This window comes from Loxodonta africana, chromosome 26, assembly GCF_030014295.1.
Source record: "Loxodonta africana isolate mLoxAfr1 chromosome 26, mLoxAfr1.hap2, whole genome shotgun sequence".
NCBI lineage: Eukaryota > Metazoa > Chordata > Mammalia > Proboscidea > Elephantidae > Loxodonta > Loxodonta africana.
Genome location: NC_087367.1, coordinates 36,217,850 through 36,238,525, shown reverse-complemented (window position 1 = coordinate 36,238,525; position 20,676 = coordinate 36,217,850). Strand labels below are relative to the sequence as shown.

The 20,676-nt window shown below is 42.5% G+C and overlaps 1 protein-coding gene across 1 annotated transcript in view; it reads right to left on the bottom strand.

The window, feature by feature from the left end:
• Nucleotides 1–20,676, bottom strand: part of XDH (xanthine dehydrogenase) — a 96,963-nt gene that overhangs the window by 55,699 nt on the left and 20,588 nt on the right. Inside the window, exons 9-16 of the mRNA XM_003416059.4 lie at nt 20,302–20,443; nt 17,679–17,771; nt 16,935–17,086; nt 15,595–15,688; nt 14,006–14,115; nt 11,421–11,605; nt 10,239–10,413; nt 7,586–7,669 (exon numbers count right to left, since the gene is read on the bottom strand). Coding sequence (XP_003416107.2) covers nt 7,586–7,669; nt 10,239–10,413; nt 11,421–11,605; nt 14,006–14,115; nt 15,595–15,688; nt 16,935–17,086; nt 17,679–17,771; nt 20,302–20,443 — 1,035 coding nt within the window. The remainder of the gene's footprint in view (nt 1–7,585; nt 7,670–10,238; nt 10,414–11,420; nt 11,606–14,005; nt 14,116–15,594; nt 15,689–16,934; nt 17,087–17,678; nt 17,772–20,301; nt 20,444–20,676) is intronic.

The following is a 20,676-nucleotide window of genomic DNA, read 5'->3' as shown; positions in this document are numbered from 1 at the left end:
ATACCACCGTAGGAAATGAACTCTGAAGGATGATCCAAAATCAGAATAATTGCAATAGGGGACCAGAGAGGTTAATATGTAAATGACAGCAATGTCAGAACAATAAAAAAGGGAATAAATGGTGTAGGTGTAGAACCTTCTAATGGAGAGGAAGGCAAGGCGATACCAAGTAATAATGGACAGGTTCAAACTTGAGGAAGATAAATTTCAAGGTAACCACAAAGAAAGCTAAAAAAAAAAATCTACTCATCAAAATAAAGAAGAAAAACATAAAGTCTCAGTAAAAACAAAATCTACCAAGACAAAAGACATGGAAAAAAAATCCATAAACAAAAGGAATTCAGCACAGGAGAATAAGAACAAAGAAAACATCAGCACTACAAAATGACAGCAATAAACTCACACCTATCATTTTTGAGTTAGTATCAATAATTACACTGAATGTAAAGGGCTTAAATGCATCCATAAAGAGACAGAGAGTGACAGAATGGATTAAAAAAAAAACAGGATCCAGCAATATGCTGTCTACAAGAGACACACCTTAGAAACAAACACATAAACTTATTAAAACTCAAAGGGTGGAAAAAAATATATCAAGCAGCTACCAAAAAAGAGTAAGAGGGGTAATACTAACCTCAAATAAAACAGCCTTTAAAACAAAATCCACCATAAAAGACAAAGAAGGGAGCTATATGATGATTAAAGGGACTATCCATCATGAAGACATAACCATAATAAACATCTACACGCCCAATGACAGTGCTCCAAAATACATAAAACAAACTCTAACAGCAATGAAAAGAGAAGCTGGCAGTTCCAGAGTAGGAGATTTCAACACGCCACTCTCGGTGAAAGACAGAACGTCCAGAAAGAAACTCAACGAAGATACAGAAGAGCTAAAGGGCACAATCAATCAGCTTCAGCTCATAGACATACACAGAACGCCCCACCCAACAGCTGCAAAGTACACATTCTTTTCCAACCCACATGGAACATTCTCCAGAGTAGATCATGTCTTAGTCCACAGAGCAACTCTCAACAAAATGGAAAACTCTGAGATAATACAAAGTATCTTCTCTGACCATAACACCTTCAAGGTAGAAATTAACAACAGGAAGAGCAAGAAAAAAAATCAATTACATGGAAACTGAATAACACCCTGCTTAAAAACCACTGGGCAATAGAAGAAATCAGAGACAGAATCAAAAAATTCCTAGACTCAGATGACAATGAAAGCACATTATACCAAAACCTTTGGGACACAACAAAGGCAGTCCTCAGAGGTCAATTTGTAGCAATAGATGAACACATCAAAAAAGGAGAAAGGGACAAAATCAAAACATTAGCTACACAACTTGAACAAATAGAAAGAGAACAGCAAAAGAAGCCCACAGCCACCAAAAGCAAGGAAATAATAAAGATCAGAGCAGAAATAGAGAATAGACAAACAATACAAAGAATCAACAAAACCAAAAGTTGGTTCTTTGAAAGGGTCAACAAAATTGAGAAACCACTTGCCTAACTGACAGAAAAAAAACAGGAGAGGATGCAAATAATGCAAATAAGAAATGAAATGGGGGACATTACAACAGACCCAACTGAAATAAAAAGGATCATAACAGACTATTATGAGAAACTACACGCCAACAATTTGAAAACCTAGAGGAAATGGACAAATTTCTAGAAACACACTACCTATCCAAGCTAACACAAAATGATGTTGAAAACCTGAACACACTCATAACAAGAAATTGAATAGGTAATTAAAAAAAAAACTCCCCCACAAATAAAGCCCTGGCCAGATGGCTTCACAGAGAATTCTACCAAACATTCAGAGAATAGCTTACACCAGTACTACTCATACTATTTCAGAACATAGAAAAAGAAGTGATGCTTCTGAACTCGTTCTATGAAGCCAGCATAACCCTGATACCAAAACCAGGCAAAGACACCACAAAAAAAGAAAATTACAGACCAATATCTCTCATGAATATAGATGCAAAAATTCTCAACAAAATTCTAGCCAATAGAATTCAGCATCATATCAAGAAAATAATACACCACGACTGTCTTAGTCATCTAGTGCTGTTATAACAGAAATACCACAAATGGGTGGGTTAAGGAACAGAAATTTATTCCCTCCCTGTCTAGTTGGCTACAAGTCCAATTTCAGGGCTTCAGCTCCAGGGGAAGTCTTCCTCTCTCTGTCGGCTCCAGAGGAAGGTCCTTGTCATTAATCTTCCCTTGTTCTGGGAACATCTCAGCACAGGAACCTCAGGTCCAAAGGATGCGCTCTGCTCCTGGCACTGCTTTCTTGGTGGTATGAGGTCCCCCTGTCTCTCTGCTGGCTTCTCTTTCATATCTCAAAGAGATTGGCTGAAGACAGTATCTAATCTTGCATATCCCATCAATATACCTGCCACTAATCCATCTCATTCCATCATAGTGATAGGATTTACAACACAAAGGGAAATCGCATAAAATGGTGGACAATCACAATACTGGGACTCATGGCCCAAGCAAGTTGACAGACATTCTTGAGGGACACAATTCAATCTATGACTACGATCAAGTAGGATACATACCAGGTATATAAGGATGGTTCAATATTAGAAAATCAATCAACGTAATCTACCACATGAACAGAAGAAAAGAATCACATGATCATCTCAACCAGTGCAGAAAAGGCATTTGACAAATTCCAACACCCATTCCTGATAATAAGTCTCAATAAAATAAGTACGGAAGGGAAATTTCTCAACATAAGGAAGGGCATCTATGAAAAACCAACAGCCAGTATCATTCTTAACGGAAAAAAAAACTAACTCAAAGTGGATCAAAGACCTAAATATAAAGCCAAAAACTATAAAGTTCATAGAAGAAAAAATAGGATCAATGGTAGAGGCCGAAATACATGGCATTAACAGGATACAAACCATAACCAACAACACACAAACTCCAGAAGATAAGCTAGGTAGCTGGGATCTTCTAAAAATTAAACACTTATGCTCATCAAAAGACTTCACCAAAAGAGTAAAAACAGAACCTACAGACTGGGGGAAAAAATTTGGCTTTTACAAATCAGGTAAAGGTTTAATCTCTAAAATCTATAAGAAAACCTACACCCCTACAACAAAAAGACAAATAATCAAATTAACAAATGGGCAAAGGAAATGAATAGACACTTCACCAAAGAAGACATTCAAGCAGCCAACAGACTCATGAGGAAATGCTCGAGATCACTAGCCAGTAAAAAAAAAAGAAAAGCAAATTAAAACCGCAATGAGATACCATCTCACCCCAGCATTACTGGCATGAATAATAATAAAAAAAAAACAGTAACTAACACATGTTGGAGAGGCTGTGGGGAGATCGGAACTCTTATGCACTGCTGGTGGGAATGCAAAATGATACAACCATTTTGGAAAACCATATGGCACTTCCTTAAAAAGCTAGAAATAGAAGTACCATACGATCCAGCAATCCTGCTCCTAGGAATATATCCTAGAAAAATAAGAGTCATTACATGAATAGACATTTGCACACCCCTGTTCACTGCAGCATTGTTCACAATAGCAAAAAGATGGAAACAACCTAGATGCCCATCAACAGATGAATGGATAAATAAACTATGGTATATACACACAACGGAGTATTATGCATCCATAAAGATGAATGATCAATCTGTGTAGCATCTCATAACATGGATGAATCTAGAGTGAAATAAGTCAAGCACAAAAGGACAAATATTTCATGAGACCACTACTGTAAAAACTCATGAAACGGTTTATGCACAAAAAGAAACAATCTTTGATGGCTACGAGGGAGGTGGGGTGGGGATGGAAAAACCCTAAATAAAGAGACAGTAGATAAGTTGAAGGGTAAGACAGTACACAGTACTGAGAAAGCCAGTGCAACTTGTACAAGGCAAGGTCATGGAAGCTCCATAGACACATCCAAACTCCCTGAGGGACCAAACTGCTGGGCTGAGGGCTGTGGAGACCATGGTCTCAGGGAACATCTAGCTCAACTGGCATAACATTCTATATAAAGAAAATGTTCTACATTCTACGGTGGTGAGTAGTGTCTGGGGTCTTAAAAACCTGTGAGAAGCTGTCTAAGATACTCTACTGGTCTTACCCCTTTGAGAGTAAGGGAGAATGAAGAAAACTAAATAAACGAGTGAAAGATTAGTCCAAAGGACTAATGGACCACATCTACCATGGCCTCCACTAGTCTGAGTCCAGTACAAGTAGATACTGCCCGGCTATGACTGACTGCTCTGACAGGGATCATAATAGAGGGTCCTGTACAGAGGTGGAGAAAAACGTAGAACAAAATTCCAACTTACAAAAAAAGACCAGACTTACTAGTCTGACAGAGACTGGAGAAACCCTGAGTGTGGCCCCTGGACACCCTATCAGCTCAGTAATGGAGTCATTCTCAAGGTTCACCCTTCAGCCAAAGGTTAGACTAAAAGGGTACACCAGCCCAAGGGCAAGTACTAGAAGGCAGGAGGCATCAGGAAAGCTGGTAATAGGGAACCCAAGGTCAAGAAGGGAGAGTGTTGACATGTTGTGGGGTTGTTAGCCAATGCCATAAAACGATATGTGTGCTAACTGTTTAATGAGAAACTATTTTGCTCTGTAAACCTTCATCTAAAGTACAAAAAAAAAAAAAAAAAGCTAGAAATAATTAAGCTTAGTGAGGGTGGCATGTCAAGAGGGAAGACAGGCCAAAGGCTAGGCCTGTTGCACCAATTAGCGAAGTTGTGAATACAAAGAAAAAGCTCTTGAAGGAGCTTAAAAGCGCTACTCCAGTAAACTTACAAATGATAAGAAAGTGAAACAGCTTTTTTGCTGATATGGAGAAAGTTTTAGTGGTCTAGATAGAAGATCAGGTCAGCCACAACACTCCCTTAAACCCAAACCTAATCCAGAGCAAGGCCCTAACTCTCTTCAATCCTATGATGGCTGAGAGAGATGAGAAAGCTCAGAAGGCAAGTTTGAAGCTAGCAGAGGTTGGTTCGTGAGGTTTAAGGAAAGGAGCTGTCTCTATAAAATCGAAGTGCAAGGAGAAGCAGCGAGTGCTGCAGCAAGTTATCCAGAAGATCTAGTGTAGCTAACTGATGAAGGCGGCTACACTAGACAACGGATTTTCAATGTATACAGAACAGCCTTATGTTAGAAGATGCCATCTACGACTTTCACAGCTAGAGAGGAGAGGTCAATGCCTGGTTTCAAAGTTTCAAAGGACAGGCTAACTCTCTTGTTAGGGGCCACTACAGCTGGTGACTTTAAGTTGAAGCCAGTGCTCATTTACCATTTGAAAAATCCTAGGGCCCTTAAGGATTATGCAAAATCTACTCTGCCTGTGCCCTATAAATGGAACAATAAAGCCCAGATGAGAGCACATCTGTTTACAACATGGCTTACTGAATATTTTAAACCCGCTGTTGTGACCTACTGCTCAGAAAAGAAGATTCCTTTCAAAATTTCAAAATTACTGACAATACACCCCGTCACCAAAAAGCTCTGATGGAGATGTACAATGAGATTAACGTTTTTTTTTTTTTTTTTCATGCTTGCTAACCCAACATCAATTCTACCGCCCATGGGTCAAGGAGTAATTTTGACTCTCAGTCTTATTACTTAAGAAATGCGTTTCATAAGGTTATAGCTGCCATACATAGTGATCACTCCAATGGATCTGGGCAAAGTAAATTGAAAACCTTCTGGAAAGAATTCACCATTCTAGATGCTATTAAGAACATTTGTGGTTCATGGGAGGAGGTCAAAATATCAACATTAACAGGAGTTGGGAAGAAGTTGATTCCAGCCCTCAAGGATGGCTTTGAGGGGTTCAAGGCTTCAGTGGTGGAAGTGACTGCAGGTGTGGTGGAAATAGCAAGAGAACCAGAATTAGAAGTAGAGTCCGAACATGTGACTGAATTGTTGGAAAATATATATATATATGTTTTCATGATAAAACTTCAACTGATGAGGAGTTACTTCTTATGGATGAGCAAAGAAAGAGTTTCTTGAAATGGAATCTACTCCTGGTGAAGATGCTGTGAACACTGTTGGAACGACAACAAAGGATTTAGAATATTACATGAACTCAGTTGATAAAGCAGCAGCAGGGTTTGAGAGGATCGACTCCAATTTTGAAAGAAGTTCTACTGCAGGTAAAATGCTATCAAACAGCATTGCATGCTACGGAGAAATCTTTCATGAAAGGAAGAGTCAACTGATGTGTCAAACTTCATTATTTTAAGAAATTGCCACAGCCACCCCAACCTTCAGCAACCACTACTCTGATCAGGCAGCAACCATTAACATCGAGGCAGAATCCTCTGCCAGCAAAAACGTTCAGATGATGGTTAGCATTTTTTTTAGAAACAAAGTATTTTTTAATTAAGGTATGTACATTTTTTTAGATTTTTTTTTTTACACTTAATAGGCTACAGTATAGTGTAAACATAACTTCTATATCTACTGGGAAACCAAAATATTCATGGACTTGCTGTATTTTGTCAGTCTGGGACCAAACCAGCCATATCTCTGTGGTATCCTGTATATGCATAGGAAAAACTGAAGAAGAGGTAAACAAAATATAAAAATGATTTTGTGTGATTTTTATTTTCTTCTTTATGTTTTTTTGTACTTTCCAAACTTTTTATAAAATTTATTAACTATGATAAAAAGTCAGTTTTTGTTTGTTTTTCAAAGTAATATTAATACCTCTAATAGTTATTGAGTGTTGACAGTGTGCTAGGAAATATTCTAAGCAATCTACTTGTAGTAACTCATTTAATCCTCAAAACCACCCCATGAAACGAGTAGTATCATTACCTCCATTTGCAAGTGAAGGTAATTAATTTGCTCAAGAAGCACAGAGAGGGTTTTAATTTGTCCACATTTGCACAGCTACAAAATGGCAGGGTTTGGATTCAAATCCAGGTAGTCAGATCCCAGAGTCTTCGCTTACAACCATTACACTCTAGGGCAGGAGTTGGCCTATGGGCCAAACATGGTCTACTACCTAAATAAAGCTTTATTGGAACACAGCCACACTCATTCATTTATGTATTGTTTTTGGCTGTTTTTGTACTACAATCACAGAGTTGAGTAGTTGTAAAAGTAGTATGACCTGTAAAACCTAAAATATTTGCTATCTGGTCCTCTAGAGGAAAAGTTTGCTGACCCTTCACCTAGTATTCCTCAAAAAGTTCCTTTTTTTAAGTGCTGAAGAGGACTTCTGGTATTGTGTATTAGCCCCAAAGAGAGGCCAGAAAACAGAAGATGGAAAATGTTGTTTTTATTTAAGGAACAAGTGATGCTAGGAGTCTAATCCCAAGAGACAAATTTAGACAAATGAGGGGGAGAAGGAGAGGGATATCTATATTGATATCAATATGATGCCCATTTTCTTCATTGGATATTTTCCTAGTAGGGGCAAGTAGTTTTATGCACATATATACCATTCAAGTTGGTCATTCACCAGTGGTCAGCATCATTTGTTATTCAGGAAAATGTGACCTGCAAAGGCCCCTGATATTAACCACATGCTCTCTGCTACTCACTTGAAAAAGCTGGATGTTGGTGGCGGGATCTTTCTGAAAGAGTAAAGTGGCACTGGCAAAGGTGGGGTCCAGTTTGCTGCACTTCTGTGGAGGCAACACAGAACAGGTAACCATGACTATACTTCTATTTCTGTTCTCTTCATTATCCCCAAGTGATAAAAGTGACAATCGTCCACCTCATCTCCTCATTTTACACTCCTTTGCGTACTAGCTGGATCTATGTCTACACCCAAATAGAGAGCTAAGCATTTAATAACACCTTCAGCTTCATCTTCAACCACCCCTTCACCTTGCATAATGAATGGCTCATACTTCCTCCAACATGCCAAGCTGTTTCTCTCGCTCCTGGATGTATGCATGTTGCTCTCTCCTTTGGAAACATTCTTCTCCCCTAGCCTTCTTGGGAAAGTTTCCCTTGCCCTCCTCAATCCTACAGGAAATATTTAACAATATGGGAAACGTTTACAATGTAATCTCAACTGAGAAGGGGAAATACAAAGCTCTATAGGCAGCATGGAATCCTTGGGTGCTGCAAATGGTTAACACACTTGGCAGCTAACCAAACAGTTGGAGGTTAAAGTCCATCCAAGGCACCTTGGAAGAAGGGCCTGGCTTTCTACTTTTGAAAGGCCACAGCCTTGAAAACTATGGAGCAGCTCTATTCAGACACACATGGGGTTGCCACGAATCGGAATCAATTTGATACAAATGATTTCTTTTTATATGCATCAAAATCCCAAATCTGTGTAGATATCAATATACCCAGGTCAGTATATAGGAAGATGATAGATAGATTGATAGATGGATGGAAGAACAGGTAGAAAGAGAGAGAGAGGGCAGACAGATAAATGGATGGATAAATGTAGGAAACTGGTTCAGAGGAATAAACTAAAATATTAACACTGGTTTCCTCTGGGAACTGAGAGTGGGGATAATTTTTTTTTCTTTATACAACTCTATATTTTTAAACTTTTCCAAATTAAGTTCATATGGCTTTTATAATCAGAAAAAATAAGCATTACTATTGCTTTTAAAGAAGGGCGTTGGCTTTCCTATCCCAGCATCCAGGAAGCCTTCCCTTTATGCTCCTGCCACACTCAGTTTCCTCACCTCTCACAATAAAAATAACCAAGTCCATTGTTGTAGAGTCAATTCCAACTTATGTTGTTGTTGTTAGGCGCCATCAGATTAGTTCTGACTCACAGTGACCCTGTGTACAATAGAATGAAACACTGCCCAGTCCTGTGCCATCCTCACAATTGCTATACTTGAGCCCATTGTTGCAGCCACTGTATCAATCCATCTTGTCGAAGGTCTTCCTCTTTTTCGTTGACCCTGCATTTTACCAAGCGTGATGTCCTTCTCCAGGGACTGACCCCTCCTAATAACATGTCCAAAGTATGTGAGAAGAAGCCTCAACATCCTTGCCTCTAAGGAGCATTCTGGCTGTACTTCTTCCAAGACAGATTTGCTAGTTCTTCTCACAGTCCTTGGAATACTCAATATTCTTCTCCAACGAAATAATTCAAATGCATCAGTTCTTCTTCAGTCTTCCTTAGTCATTGCCCAGCTTTAGCATGCATATGAGGCAATTGGAAACACCATGGCTTTGAGTTCTCAAAGTGACGTCTTTGTTTAACACTTTAAAGAGGTCTTTTGCACCAGATTTGCCCAGTGCAATATGTTGATTTCTTGACTGCTGATTCCATGGGTGTTTATTATGGGTTCAAGTAAAATGAAATAGCTACCTATAAAGACAGAGTAGAACTGTCCTATAGGATTTCCAAGGCTGCAGGCTGCCACATCTTTCTCCCATGGAGTGGCTGGTGGGTTCAAACCACTGGCCTTTAGGTTAACAGCCTAGCTCTTTAGCCAAAGCACCACCAGAGCTCCTTACCGGTCACACTAGGTTGGCTTTTATTGACAGCATTCTCTCCCATGTTAGACTGGTACCTATTGAGTAGTACAATTTTAGCAGATGATAGTTAAAGTCCATTCTAGCTCTTGGCAACCCCATAGGTATCACAGTGGAACTGTGTTCCATAGGGTTTTCAATGGCTGGGTTTTTCAGAAGTAGATTGCTAGGCCTTTCTTCTGAGGTGCCTCTGAGTATACTCGAACCTCTAACCTTTTGGTTAGCAGTTGAGAGTGTTAACCATCTGTGTCACCCCTAGCTGATGTTAGGTGCTATCAGATCCCAATAGCTGGGCTCTGTCTCTGCCAGTGGCCTCTTCTGAATGCAGACCCCTACCAGGGCCCACACACATATGTCCTCCTGGCTGTAGCAGCCCCACTTTCCCCATCACACAGTTATGTCAGCTACACTACTAAAAGGGCTCCTAGACGTCTTGTTCCCTACCCCCTTTTGCAGATCATACAGCTGAGGTATATTCAAGTAATGAAGACAAGGTAATGACATAGCCAGGACAACGGCCCATGTTCCCCCAACTCCCAGCCTCTCAGGCAGCCAGCCAATTCCCATCTCTGGTGGCTGTCTTTGCTATGCTCCTTGTCTCTGCCCCCTTGCCCTGAGGCTTCCAGAGGAGAGGAGCAAGTTTACAACGTGGATAAACAGTGAACCCAGACCAGCTTCCTAAATCCCCAAACCAAAGTGCTACAGAAAATCTGTATCTGGCCTGGCCACCTCACTCACATCTTCAGAGTCCTCTTTGCCCAGCTTCTGAAGCACCGTCAGGTAGAACTTGAAGAAGAAGCTGAGAGTGAGGGTGCGCCTGAACTCCACCATGCCTCCAGGGGCATCTGGAGGAAGATGTAGCTCCTCTGCCAGGCCTGCACACACATCCTGCAGCAGACTCTCATTCCAGAACCTGCCAGAGAGCAGAGTATAGCTCAGCATGTCCATCCGTCCCCAGATGATACCTTGTGTGGAGCAGTGGTGTGCAGGGCCTTGCAGTCATATGAAACTCCATTCAAAGTTAGGCTCAGATATAGTTATGTAACTTTAGGCAAGTTACTTAACCTCCTTGACTCTCACTTTCCTCACCTTTAAAAATAGAGACAGTAAAAAAGATCACAAAATAATAAAAACCAAAAACACCAAACCCTTTGCTGTCAAGTCGGTTCTGACTCATAGTGACCCTATAGGATAGAGTAGAATTGCCCCATAGGGTTTCCAAGGAGCTCCTGGTGAATTCAAGCTGTCGACCTTTGGGTTAGCAGCCATAGCTCTTAACCACTAAGCCACCATGGTTTCCAGGTAGTCCTGTCCGGAGTGGGATACAATATGTTAGGCAATGTCCTAAGTCCTGTATATGAATCATCACTTTTGATTTAAATTAAGAAGTGTAGTAGGTACTATTCTTATGTCCCTTTTACCAGTGAGAAAACTGAGACATAGGGAGATTAAGTAACTTGACTTATGCTACCCATCTGGTAAGTGTTGGAGCCAGAATTGGACCCAAGGAGCTAAACTCCAAAGCTAAGCTTTATCTATCCTTTACGGTTCTTGTAAGGATTATGTAGGATAATACCAGTGAAGTGTTTGGTACAGCACCTGGCGTATAGTAACCATAGTAATAGGAGTAGCAGTAGTAATGACAGTAGTAGTAGCAGCAGCAGTAATAGTAGTAACATTAATAACAATAACAGTAGCAGGAACAATAATATTACTAGTATAACACTAGTAGTAACAACGTAGTAACAACAGCTATAGTAGCAGTAATTAATAGTAGAGTTGTAAGAGTGATAGTAGAAGCAGAAGTAGTAGTAGCAATAGTAACAGTAGTAGTAGAAGCAAAAGTAGTATAGTAGTAGTAGTAATACTGGTAGGAGCCACAGCAGTAGTAACAGTTTTTATCTTGTTGTTAGTTCTTACTTTGACAGCTGCTTCCGAGTGGTCTTGAGGGCTGAGATGGTTCTGTCAGCCATTCCGCCATAGCAAATGGCCAGTTCCTTTACCTCTAATGTTCCTGGCTTAAATAGAACTCTCATGCCACTGGTCACCTTGGCAATGTCATCCTCTCTCCTAGAGGCTTGCTTGAATGCAGACAAGAACTCACCCTGAAAAAAAACAGAAAGATATCTGTTTCCTACCTTGTTGCGTAAGGACTGCAAATGGTGAACCTGAATGGTGAGCTATGAGGTGAGGTAAGATGAGGTGAAGTAAGGATAATACAATCTCAAATCAGTGGGGGAGCTGGTATTAGGAAGCAGAGATCAAGGCATGACTGACTATCACAGTTTTAGGGAGAACTTCCAGATGACATTCTCAGAAGCTGGGAAATAGTCAAGATTTTTTCCTATTAGTCAGGAAAGCTGGAAGTCAGGGCCAAAGCAGACCTATGTGACCTCTACTAAGCAAACACATAGGAAAGGGAGAAAACACCTTGACAAGGGTTCTTCAGAGCTCCCTGTGTCCTCCCCCTTCATGGTGCCCAGTGTTAGAGGCCATGCTGCTGACATCTCAGGAGGCTGTGCCAAAGCACCTGCCAGCTTCACTACTCCTCAAGCAGAGACCATCTGATGAAAAAGACGTGTTTGAAAACACACCCTCAGCTTTCGACCTTCAAAGGTGCTCTCTCCAAACCTGTCCCTCTCACCAGTCTGTTGTCTACTTTTAGAAATCTTGCTTCCTGAAAGTATCACCATATGAAACAACAGCTGTCTTTGTGCTTTGAACATATTTTTCCTCTGGGGCCCAGCCAGGGTCTGTCTTTGGGGGTGTATGTGGAGAGTGTGAGTTACTTTCCAGGTAAGAACCATTGGACTTCCAGCCCTTTCCTGGTCAGGTTATTTTTGAGGTTTGAACTCATCCTGCAACAGCAAAATTCTGATTAAAGCCAAAGACAGGAGGTTTAAGGAAGGGAGATCTGTTGGAGAAGCACAACGAAGCCTACTGGTTAAGTCTCAGAATGGCCATGGGCTTTTCTTTGAAGAAGCCATTGAGACTGTCCTGATGCTAAAGCTAGTTCGGGTTCCTGGGTGTCAAGAGTGGGCCTGGGACAATGAGCCCAGAGTTTAGACTTGGTTCTGAACAGAGGTTCCCAGATGCTCACATTGTGCCAGTCCATGGCAGCATTTCCACTGGGGTGCCATGAAATGCCCGTATCAGGTCACCAAAACTGTCCTTTCTCAAGGAAGTACTCCTAATTCTGGGTATTAAACTGAGAGGTGAAAGTGGTTAATACACTCTGCTGCTAACCAAAAGGTTGGAGGTTCAAGTCCACCCAGAGGCACCTTGGAAGAGAGTCCTGATAATCTACTTCCAAAGACTCGGCCTTTGAAAACACTGTGGAGCACATTTCTATTCTGACACACATGGGGTCACCATGAGTCAAGGTCACCATGAGTTGGAGTCAAATTAATGGCAACCGTTTTTTGTTTTTTAATCTTTTATGAAATAATAGTGAAGTAGAAAGTCAAGTTTTGTTTCTGGGCCTGTGAATGTCCTTACCTGGCTAAATAGAAACTGGACATTGCCATGCCCATTTCTTCCCCTGCTCCCACTTTATAATGTTTTATAAATTTTACTGATTTGTGAAATCCAAGATTCTGAGAACCACTGCTCCAAATGGTCTATGAGGACAAGGTAGACAATCATGAAGAAACAACCTCGGGGCATAATTGCTTTGATTTAATTAGCATTCTAATTAAGGAGGTCAAAGTTAGAAAGAGCAAAGCATGACTTGTAAAACACACTAGCTGTGATAAATACAGGAGCCCTTAATTCTAATCCTTTATAGCTGGATCCCAAGACTCTCCTAGATCATTTTTCTAAAAAGGCACATCATGGAACCATATCTTGAGCTGCTGAGAGAAGAATCACACTAGACCAAGCCACCACAGGTCCCGAGGAACAAGAACAAGGCAGTCAGCAGCGCCCAGACCTGTCCAAACAGGTCGTAAAATCTGCTCATGAGGCAGAAATCCATCAGAGCTAGCCCAGAGCAAGGCCAGTCAATAAACACTTTGTCAGCCCAAAGTCAGCACGTGAGGGCCTGATTCACAGGGCGCCTCTCCATTCAACACACCTGCATTCTTCACCATATGGAAATAGGCTCTTCTGACAAGGGGCAGGGAGACTTGGCAGCTGAGGGGTTCTTGGAATTGTGTTGTTTGCTACCAGCTGGTGATCTCCACTGGCTTCCAGGCATGTGCTAGGAACCCTAGGAACTATTTGTTTCAGTCTTCACAATGACTTGCATGGTAGGTAACATTGTTTCCATTTTACAGATGTGGAAGTACAAGCTCAGAAAGGTGAAATGACTTGCCCGGGATCACACATCTAGCTGTCCTATTTCTTAGTCTTTGTTCTTTGCACCATACCATGCAACTTCCCACTGTCCAGAGAGAAGTACGGTTGAGGCAAAATTCAAAGATGCTGACATTGGTCCCTGAGGCAGACTTTCAAGCCTGGCAGAAGTAGGAGTAGATTTGGGCTAGTTCCTGACAACATCTCACCTCTCTGCTGAAGGGGATCTCTATGGAAAGCAGTATCTCCTCCGGACTTAGCAGGGTCTTCCTGTAGCCAGGGAAGAATGTGTGGTCCATCTGAATGGTTCGCTTGGTGCCTGTATAGAGAGAAAAAAAAAATGAACAGAACTCATGTGAAGGACCATGTTGGGAGCATAGGAAAACCCATTGGTGGTATTCCTCATGCTGGTCTCTGATGTTCACAGTCAGAGGGGGCAACTGGCACAAATAGGGCCAGCCAAGTCCAGTCAGCGATAGTGTACTGGTAAACATTTAAAAGATGGTGCTTTGAAAGAAAAAGCCCTGGATTCTAACGTTTGAAGCCCTGGTTTCGCACTGGTTAGCAGCTCACCACAAGGTCAGCAGTTGGAATCCACCAGCTGTTCCTTGGAAACCCTATTGTGCAGTTCTATCCTATTCTATAGGGTCAATTGCTATGAGTAGGAATTGACTCAGTAGCAAAGGGTTTTAATGGGTTTGTAGCCTTTACTAGTTTCTATAGGGTCGCTATGAGTCGGGGTCGACTCAGTGGCAACGGATTTGTTTTGGTTTGGTTTTTTGGTGGTATAAATACTCCATAGCCATTTTCAAGCTGCCAAAGTGATGTCACTGAGTGTGAAGTTGGGAAGAGTGCAGAAAAGACGTAACACAGCAGGACCGACTGCTATCCTTTGAAAGTCCTGCTTATGTTGTTGCCCCTTGGCTGGCGTCGGGAAACTTTCCTTTTGGGAGGGATCCCATAATTCCCAGAAGTGATAAAAGAGGCTCATTGTGCCTGAAGTGTTTGTGAAGACAATACAGTTTATGCTGAACACTTTCTTTCCTTCTGGGAGTCTGGAGTTTTGGTACGTGCCAGACAGAGAGTGCCTATATGATCAGCCCCAATAAAAATGATGGATGCTGAGTCTCTAATGAGCTTCCTTGATAAAAAAATTTCACACACATTGCCATGACTTGTTACTGGGGGAATAAGTGCATCCTGAGTGACTCCACAGGGAGAGGACTTTGGAAGTTTGTGCCTGGTTTCATGCACTTTTTTCCTCTGCTGATTTTGCTCTGTATCCTTTCTCTGCAATAAATCATAGCCCTGAGGATGACTATATGCTGAGTCCTGTGGATACTCCTAGTGAATTATCAAACTAGCGGGTGGTCTTGGGGAACCTCCGACCCAGGAAAAGGTGTTCAGCTTTTTTTTTAATGTATTTTTAAATATAATTTATTTGTTAGTTTATATAATTTAATTTTTAAGAATGGCTGTGGTTAGCAACCTGTTCGCAGAGTTCTTAAAAATCTAATAATCAGCTCCCATGAGCCATCATGAGCTGGCTTCAGCACGCCACTAGATCAGGCACCTAGGTAGCAGAAACTGTTGTGAATTGTTCATAAGGAGATGGCCCAGTTCTTCTGGCCCTCAACCTGCTTGGCTGCAAACCCCTTGCAGCTCCCCTGGATCCAGGCCTTAGGACAGCTGGATCACTGAATTCTGGGCTCTGCTTCTCCAGAAAACAACCTATTTATTGCAAGAGATTTTTCTCCACCAAGCCCCTCTTTCCTGACCTCTGCATCAGGCAACTCACCTCGGGATGCAAGGGTCAGTTTGGCCCCGCTGGCCATGAGCACAGGGTTGAGGTCGGAGATGGGACTGGCATTGATGATATTTCCTCCAACGGACTAGAACAAGTACAGAGTATGAAGTAAGAGCCCACCCCAAGGCTCCCTTGCTCACACAGTTTGCTCCTGAACATGGGCAGGTGGGTGACACCTGCTGAAGGAAGATCCCCAAGGACCCACACCCCTATAGACACAAGACTAGTAAGGAAGAATTTGGGTACCCAGGAAATATATAACACTTGAAATCAGAACACTTGGGATTAAGTCCCAGCTCCAACATATACCAGTTGGTAAACTGCAGCAAACCGCTTTAATTTTTTTTTACCCAGTTTCACTCAAGCATTTTTCTGAAAATATTGAGGTGGTTTATCACAGAGGACATATAGGGTTAGTAAAATTGAAATAGAAGATAAAGATCAAGGAAAAGAGAAGGAAGCGTTAAGGATGAACAGTTTAATCCTATTTGGATCACAACTTCCTGGAAACTTGGCAAAAAATATAAGAATCAGGTACAGGGTCCTCATTATAAAAAAGCAGGAAGAAAATGAGTTTCACAATGGAAACAAAATCTTTCTCGGAAGTAGATTCTTGTAGAACTAGGGAACTCAGTAAAACCTTCCTCATCTATAAACAGAAGTGGTGGGTGTTTGGGGGAGGAGGAGGGGAATGAGAGTGGATAAACCACCCCCCCCCCGCCATAAAATTAAGAAAATAATGCAAGAATGGAGTGGAAGGGATAGCTTAGCTTTCTTCTCAACACAAGTTGGTATGAGCCTCGGAAGGCACAGGGTCTGTGAACACCATGTGTTAATGGAGAATTTCAGAGCTAGTCTGAAGGCTTATTGTGAGCAGTCAAGAGGTGAATCCTTCCCTCCTCCAGGGGGCCCTACTTCTGCTCCCCCCCAACTCTGAAAGTAAAATCCCTTCCTTAGTTTGGTTTCTTCCTAACAGAGCTCTTATTCACTCTCTGACAGCATCAGCCAAGTACACGTAGAGAGAGGTGGGAAGCACCACCTCTCCAACCTGAGGGTCAGGTGTGTTTCTGAGTGGCCCACGGACCACCTTCATAAGAATCACCTGAGGGGCTTGTTAAAAATCTGATTCTTGGGCTCCACCCTATACTTAGAATCTTTGCAGGTGGGCTCAGGAAGGTGCATTTTAATGAGCACCCTAGACAATTCTAAGCACATTGAAGTTTGAGGCCCCCTAGGCTGAAGGAGTCTGCAGCAAAAGCTAGACTGGCTGTCCCGCCTTCTGATAGAAGGCTATCCCCCTGGGCCTTGTGGGCCCCTGAACAGGGACTCACCGCCACAGACTTGATCTGCTTCCCAGCAAACCAGCGCAGCTGCTCCAAGATGCCTCGGAACACTTCTGTTTTGTAGGCAGGCAGCTTAGCAACTGCATCCACCAGAGTCTTTTCCACAGAGCTCAGGGGGCAAGCAGCTCCAAAGGAGATACCTGGGAACACATGCTCAGAATAATCCCCCTTAAAGCTCAGAAAACACTTCCATCTACAGTTCCTATGAACCTTTACAGCAACCTGAGTAAGGCAGAACGAGGACTCATGTCCTTGTATATATGAGGCAATTAGGGCCCAGAGAGGGTAAGTGACTTGCCCAATGTCACACAGATAATAAAAGAGATAGAACTCAACCCCAGGCCTCTTGATCATACCACCAGTATTCTTTTTCCTAAACCAATGATTCTCAACTCAATAAAATCAGGATCTCGGGGGATGAAATCCTGGCATATTTAAAAAGCACCCAAGCACTGCCCATTTCCCCCCATGGGTGATTTTAATGTGTATCCAGGATTGAAAACAACTGTTGGAAATCTCACAGCCTCTTGCCTGGTGGCGCCTACCATGGGTGCTCAGTGGAGGAAAGACAGTCACCTTCCCTCTGTGCCCCCACTTCCCGTGCAGAGTGGGTTCCAAGAGGAGCAGGCAGCAGCAAGAGCCAAAGGGGAGGCTCCTCAGCACCCACGGTCTCTCCTGGTGACCCATCCGCAGCATCAGCCCCCCTGTGGGCTCAGCCCGAACCTCCCTTACCCTCTGGTGTGTGCTCCACTGAATTCAGCTCAGGGATCCAGGCTGGGCAGATGATCACAGGAAATAGTTTATTCTTAAACTTCATCTCAATGCCTTGAGAGAAACAAGAAGCCTGAAGCTATAGGCCCATTGTTATATAAACAGGTCACTTTTTTTTTTTTCCACCTTTATACACAGAATGTGTGATGTATTCACAAAGATAACCTGCTCCATGGGTGTCCCAGGATAAGGAACACTTTCTGGAGTGTCAAGCCCTAAAACTATGTCTTTTCTTCTCAAGAAAACGTAGCAGAATTCAAGTGGGATAAAGTTGAATTCACTTTAACATGTGAGTGGTGAATATAATAACAATATCAAGAAAACACAGGGTATTAATGTATGTCAGGAACTGTTCTAAGCACTTTACATATTTTAACACATTTAATCCTCACAGCAATCCTATCTGGCAGGTACTGTGATTATCCTCTTTACAAATGAAAAAAACTGGTCACAGGGAGGTTAAGTTTCTTGCCCAGCTTATACAGCTAATAATTGGCAAATTTCACTACTTCAGTTATTATTAGTGTTGGGGTACAGCAATAATAATAATATAAAAGTCTAATGTTAAAACATAAAAGAAAATTGACTCAGAAATAGAACTTCAGTCTGCCTCCTGGTCCCCAATATATGCCTGAATTCTTCAAGGTGTGGTAGCTTTGTGAGACCACTCATCTATATCTGGCTCTGTCCTCCCTGGATAATCAAGTTAGAAATCTCTGTTAAACAGATACATCTCTGTTCCTTAGACCTGATTAACACAGCACATCTCCCAGCCTGCCAACAGAACAGGGCTATAGATGGGAAAGGTTCACAAGAAAGAGTCTACGCAACCTCCGCCCCATGTGCTGGTTAGAATTTCTGAAGTGTAGACCCAGCTTTGCGGAGTTTGGCCTGTGTGAACATCAACTTTCAGGACAAAGAATGAAGATTGAGGTAGTAAATTGTCAGTGATGGTAAGGTTCTCTCTACCCTAAACTTCCTGTAACCACCGCCGTGGCTATAGGTGGTTACACAGTTGCATTGTATGTATAAGGAAAGAGGGGGTGGAACAGATAGAAGTGATCTTAAGAAATTACTTCTGCTTGTGGATGTTATAAAATCTTTCTGAAATCCTTTCTTTTGGAATCTGACATTGTGTGACCCATGGCAAGGGATACATCATATGTCAAAATATCTCCTAAGAGCCTTCCGGTCACTTACTTCTACCTTAGTTCATGCTACCCTTGGACCCTAGGGACATGGCTACACCGGCTGTAGGTCTTGAGGTGGTCATGAGGACCACATCGCTTGCAGCACATCTCATGGCCAAGCCTGCCACCCTGGTATGTCATAATACTGTGCCTGAAAACTCAGTGTACCATGCCTGTGCTCACAAAGGTGGAGCTGGCACTGTGCAGTCAGCATGAAGCAAACCAGGCCTTCCTCTCTGTGTCTGAGAATCCAACCAGAACCTAGAGGTCCGCGGCTCCTTCTAGAACTAGACCCAGGGGTCTGTCTCCTGAAAGCTGGACACCCAATCCCCAAACCAGAGGTCCTTTAAAGCAATCTCAGAAATACCATGATTCTTTCCCTGGGTCCTCACTGGGCAAAAGCGGAAATGGGCCAAACAAGATTAGAAACTAAATTAGGATTAGCAGGGACCTGGGCCCTCTGCCATCTCTCCTTGTCACTTACCAGCACCAGGGCTGAGGGCTGCCCATGCTGAATCTCCCTGGCCTCAGCCATCTGGTTTGCATGTTGTGGGCTCCATGCCCCAAGTGGTCATGCCCACAGGGCAGGTGATCACAGTCATAGGCAACGCAAACACAGTCACACTTGAACATCTACTCTCTTTTTACCACCCATAACCCATTGCCGTCAAGTCGATTCTGATTCATAGCAACCCTGTAGGACAGAGTAGAGCTGCCGCATAGAGTTTCATCACCCCTCAAAAAGGAGGGATGCATCAAGAATGGCATCTATGAAAACCCTGTCAGGTACTGGCCTAGACACTTTACCCACATTAGTTCCTCCTCCCTTAGACTGGGAGAGTCTCTAGGGAAGGAACCATGTCCAACTCATCTTTGCATCCCTAGCCCCTCCCTTCGTACCTGGCTCATGGCTGGCACTCAGTAAATGCTTATGGAGAGAAGTACACAAATATGAAAGGATCTCATTTGTTCCTCAAAGGAATTCTCTGAAGGAGGCTATCAAGCTGATCCCAACTCATAGCGGCCCCGTGTGTATCAGAGTAGACCTGTGCTCCATAGGTTTTTCAATGGCTAAGTTTTCAGAAGTAGACCACCAGTTCTTTTTTCCATGGCACCTCTGGGTGTGCTTGAACCTGCAACCTTTCAGTTAGCAGCTGAGCAAGTTAAACATTTGCACCACCCAGGGATTTCTATTCCCAAATAAGAAAAGGAAAAACAAGGGGAAGAGGAAAGAACTTTTCTGATGACACACAGCCAGCAAGAGTTTGAACAAGGTCTGTGTGACTCCAAAGCCAGGGGTCTTTGCAGGAATTCAAGCATCTGGGGATCCTCAATAGGAAAGATCCTAGCAACACACCCGGTCCCCAACCCCAGGGCTGGCCCCAGGCTCTCACCGATCTCTGTGTTCCCCACCACCAGCTTGGCATCAGGATACCGAGCTTTGAGGTCCAGCAGCTCCTTCAGGGTTGAGGCCTGGATCCATGTCACACGCTCCCCTTCAAAATGCAGCTGCTTTTGAGGAACGTCTTTCAGCCTCTGGGAAAGTAGTTTTCTTATTGCACCATCTCCTTCCTACTTCCATTCCCTGATGAATTATTTTAAGTCCACAATGGGATCAACTCTTCTACTGATTTTTTAAATACTGAATTAAGAATTAAAATATATATCAGGTGAGATATATATCAGGGAATTGAATAATATGCCTTGAGGCAGGAAATATGTGGGGGTTTTATATACATTATTTCATTTAGTTTTTAGAAGACGTGGGT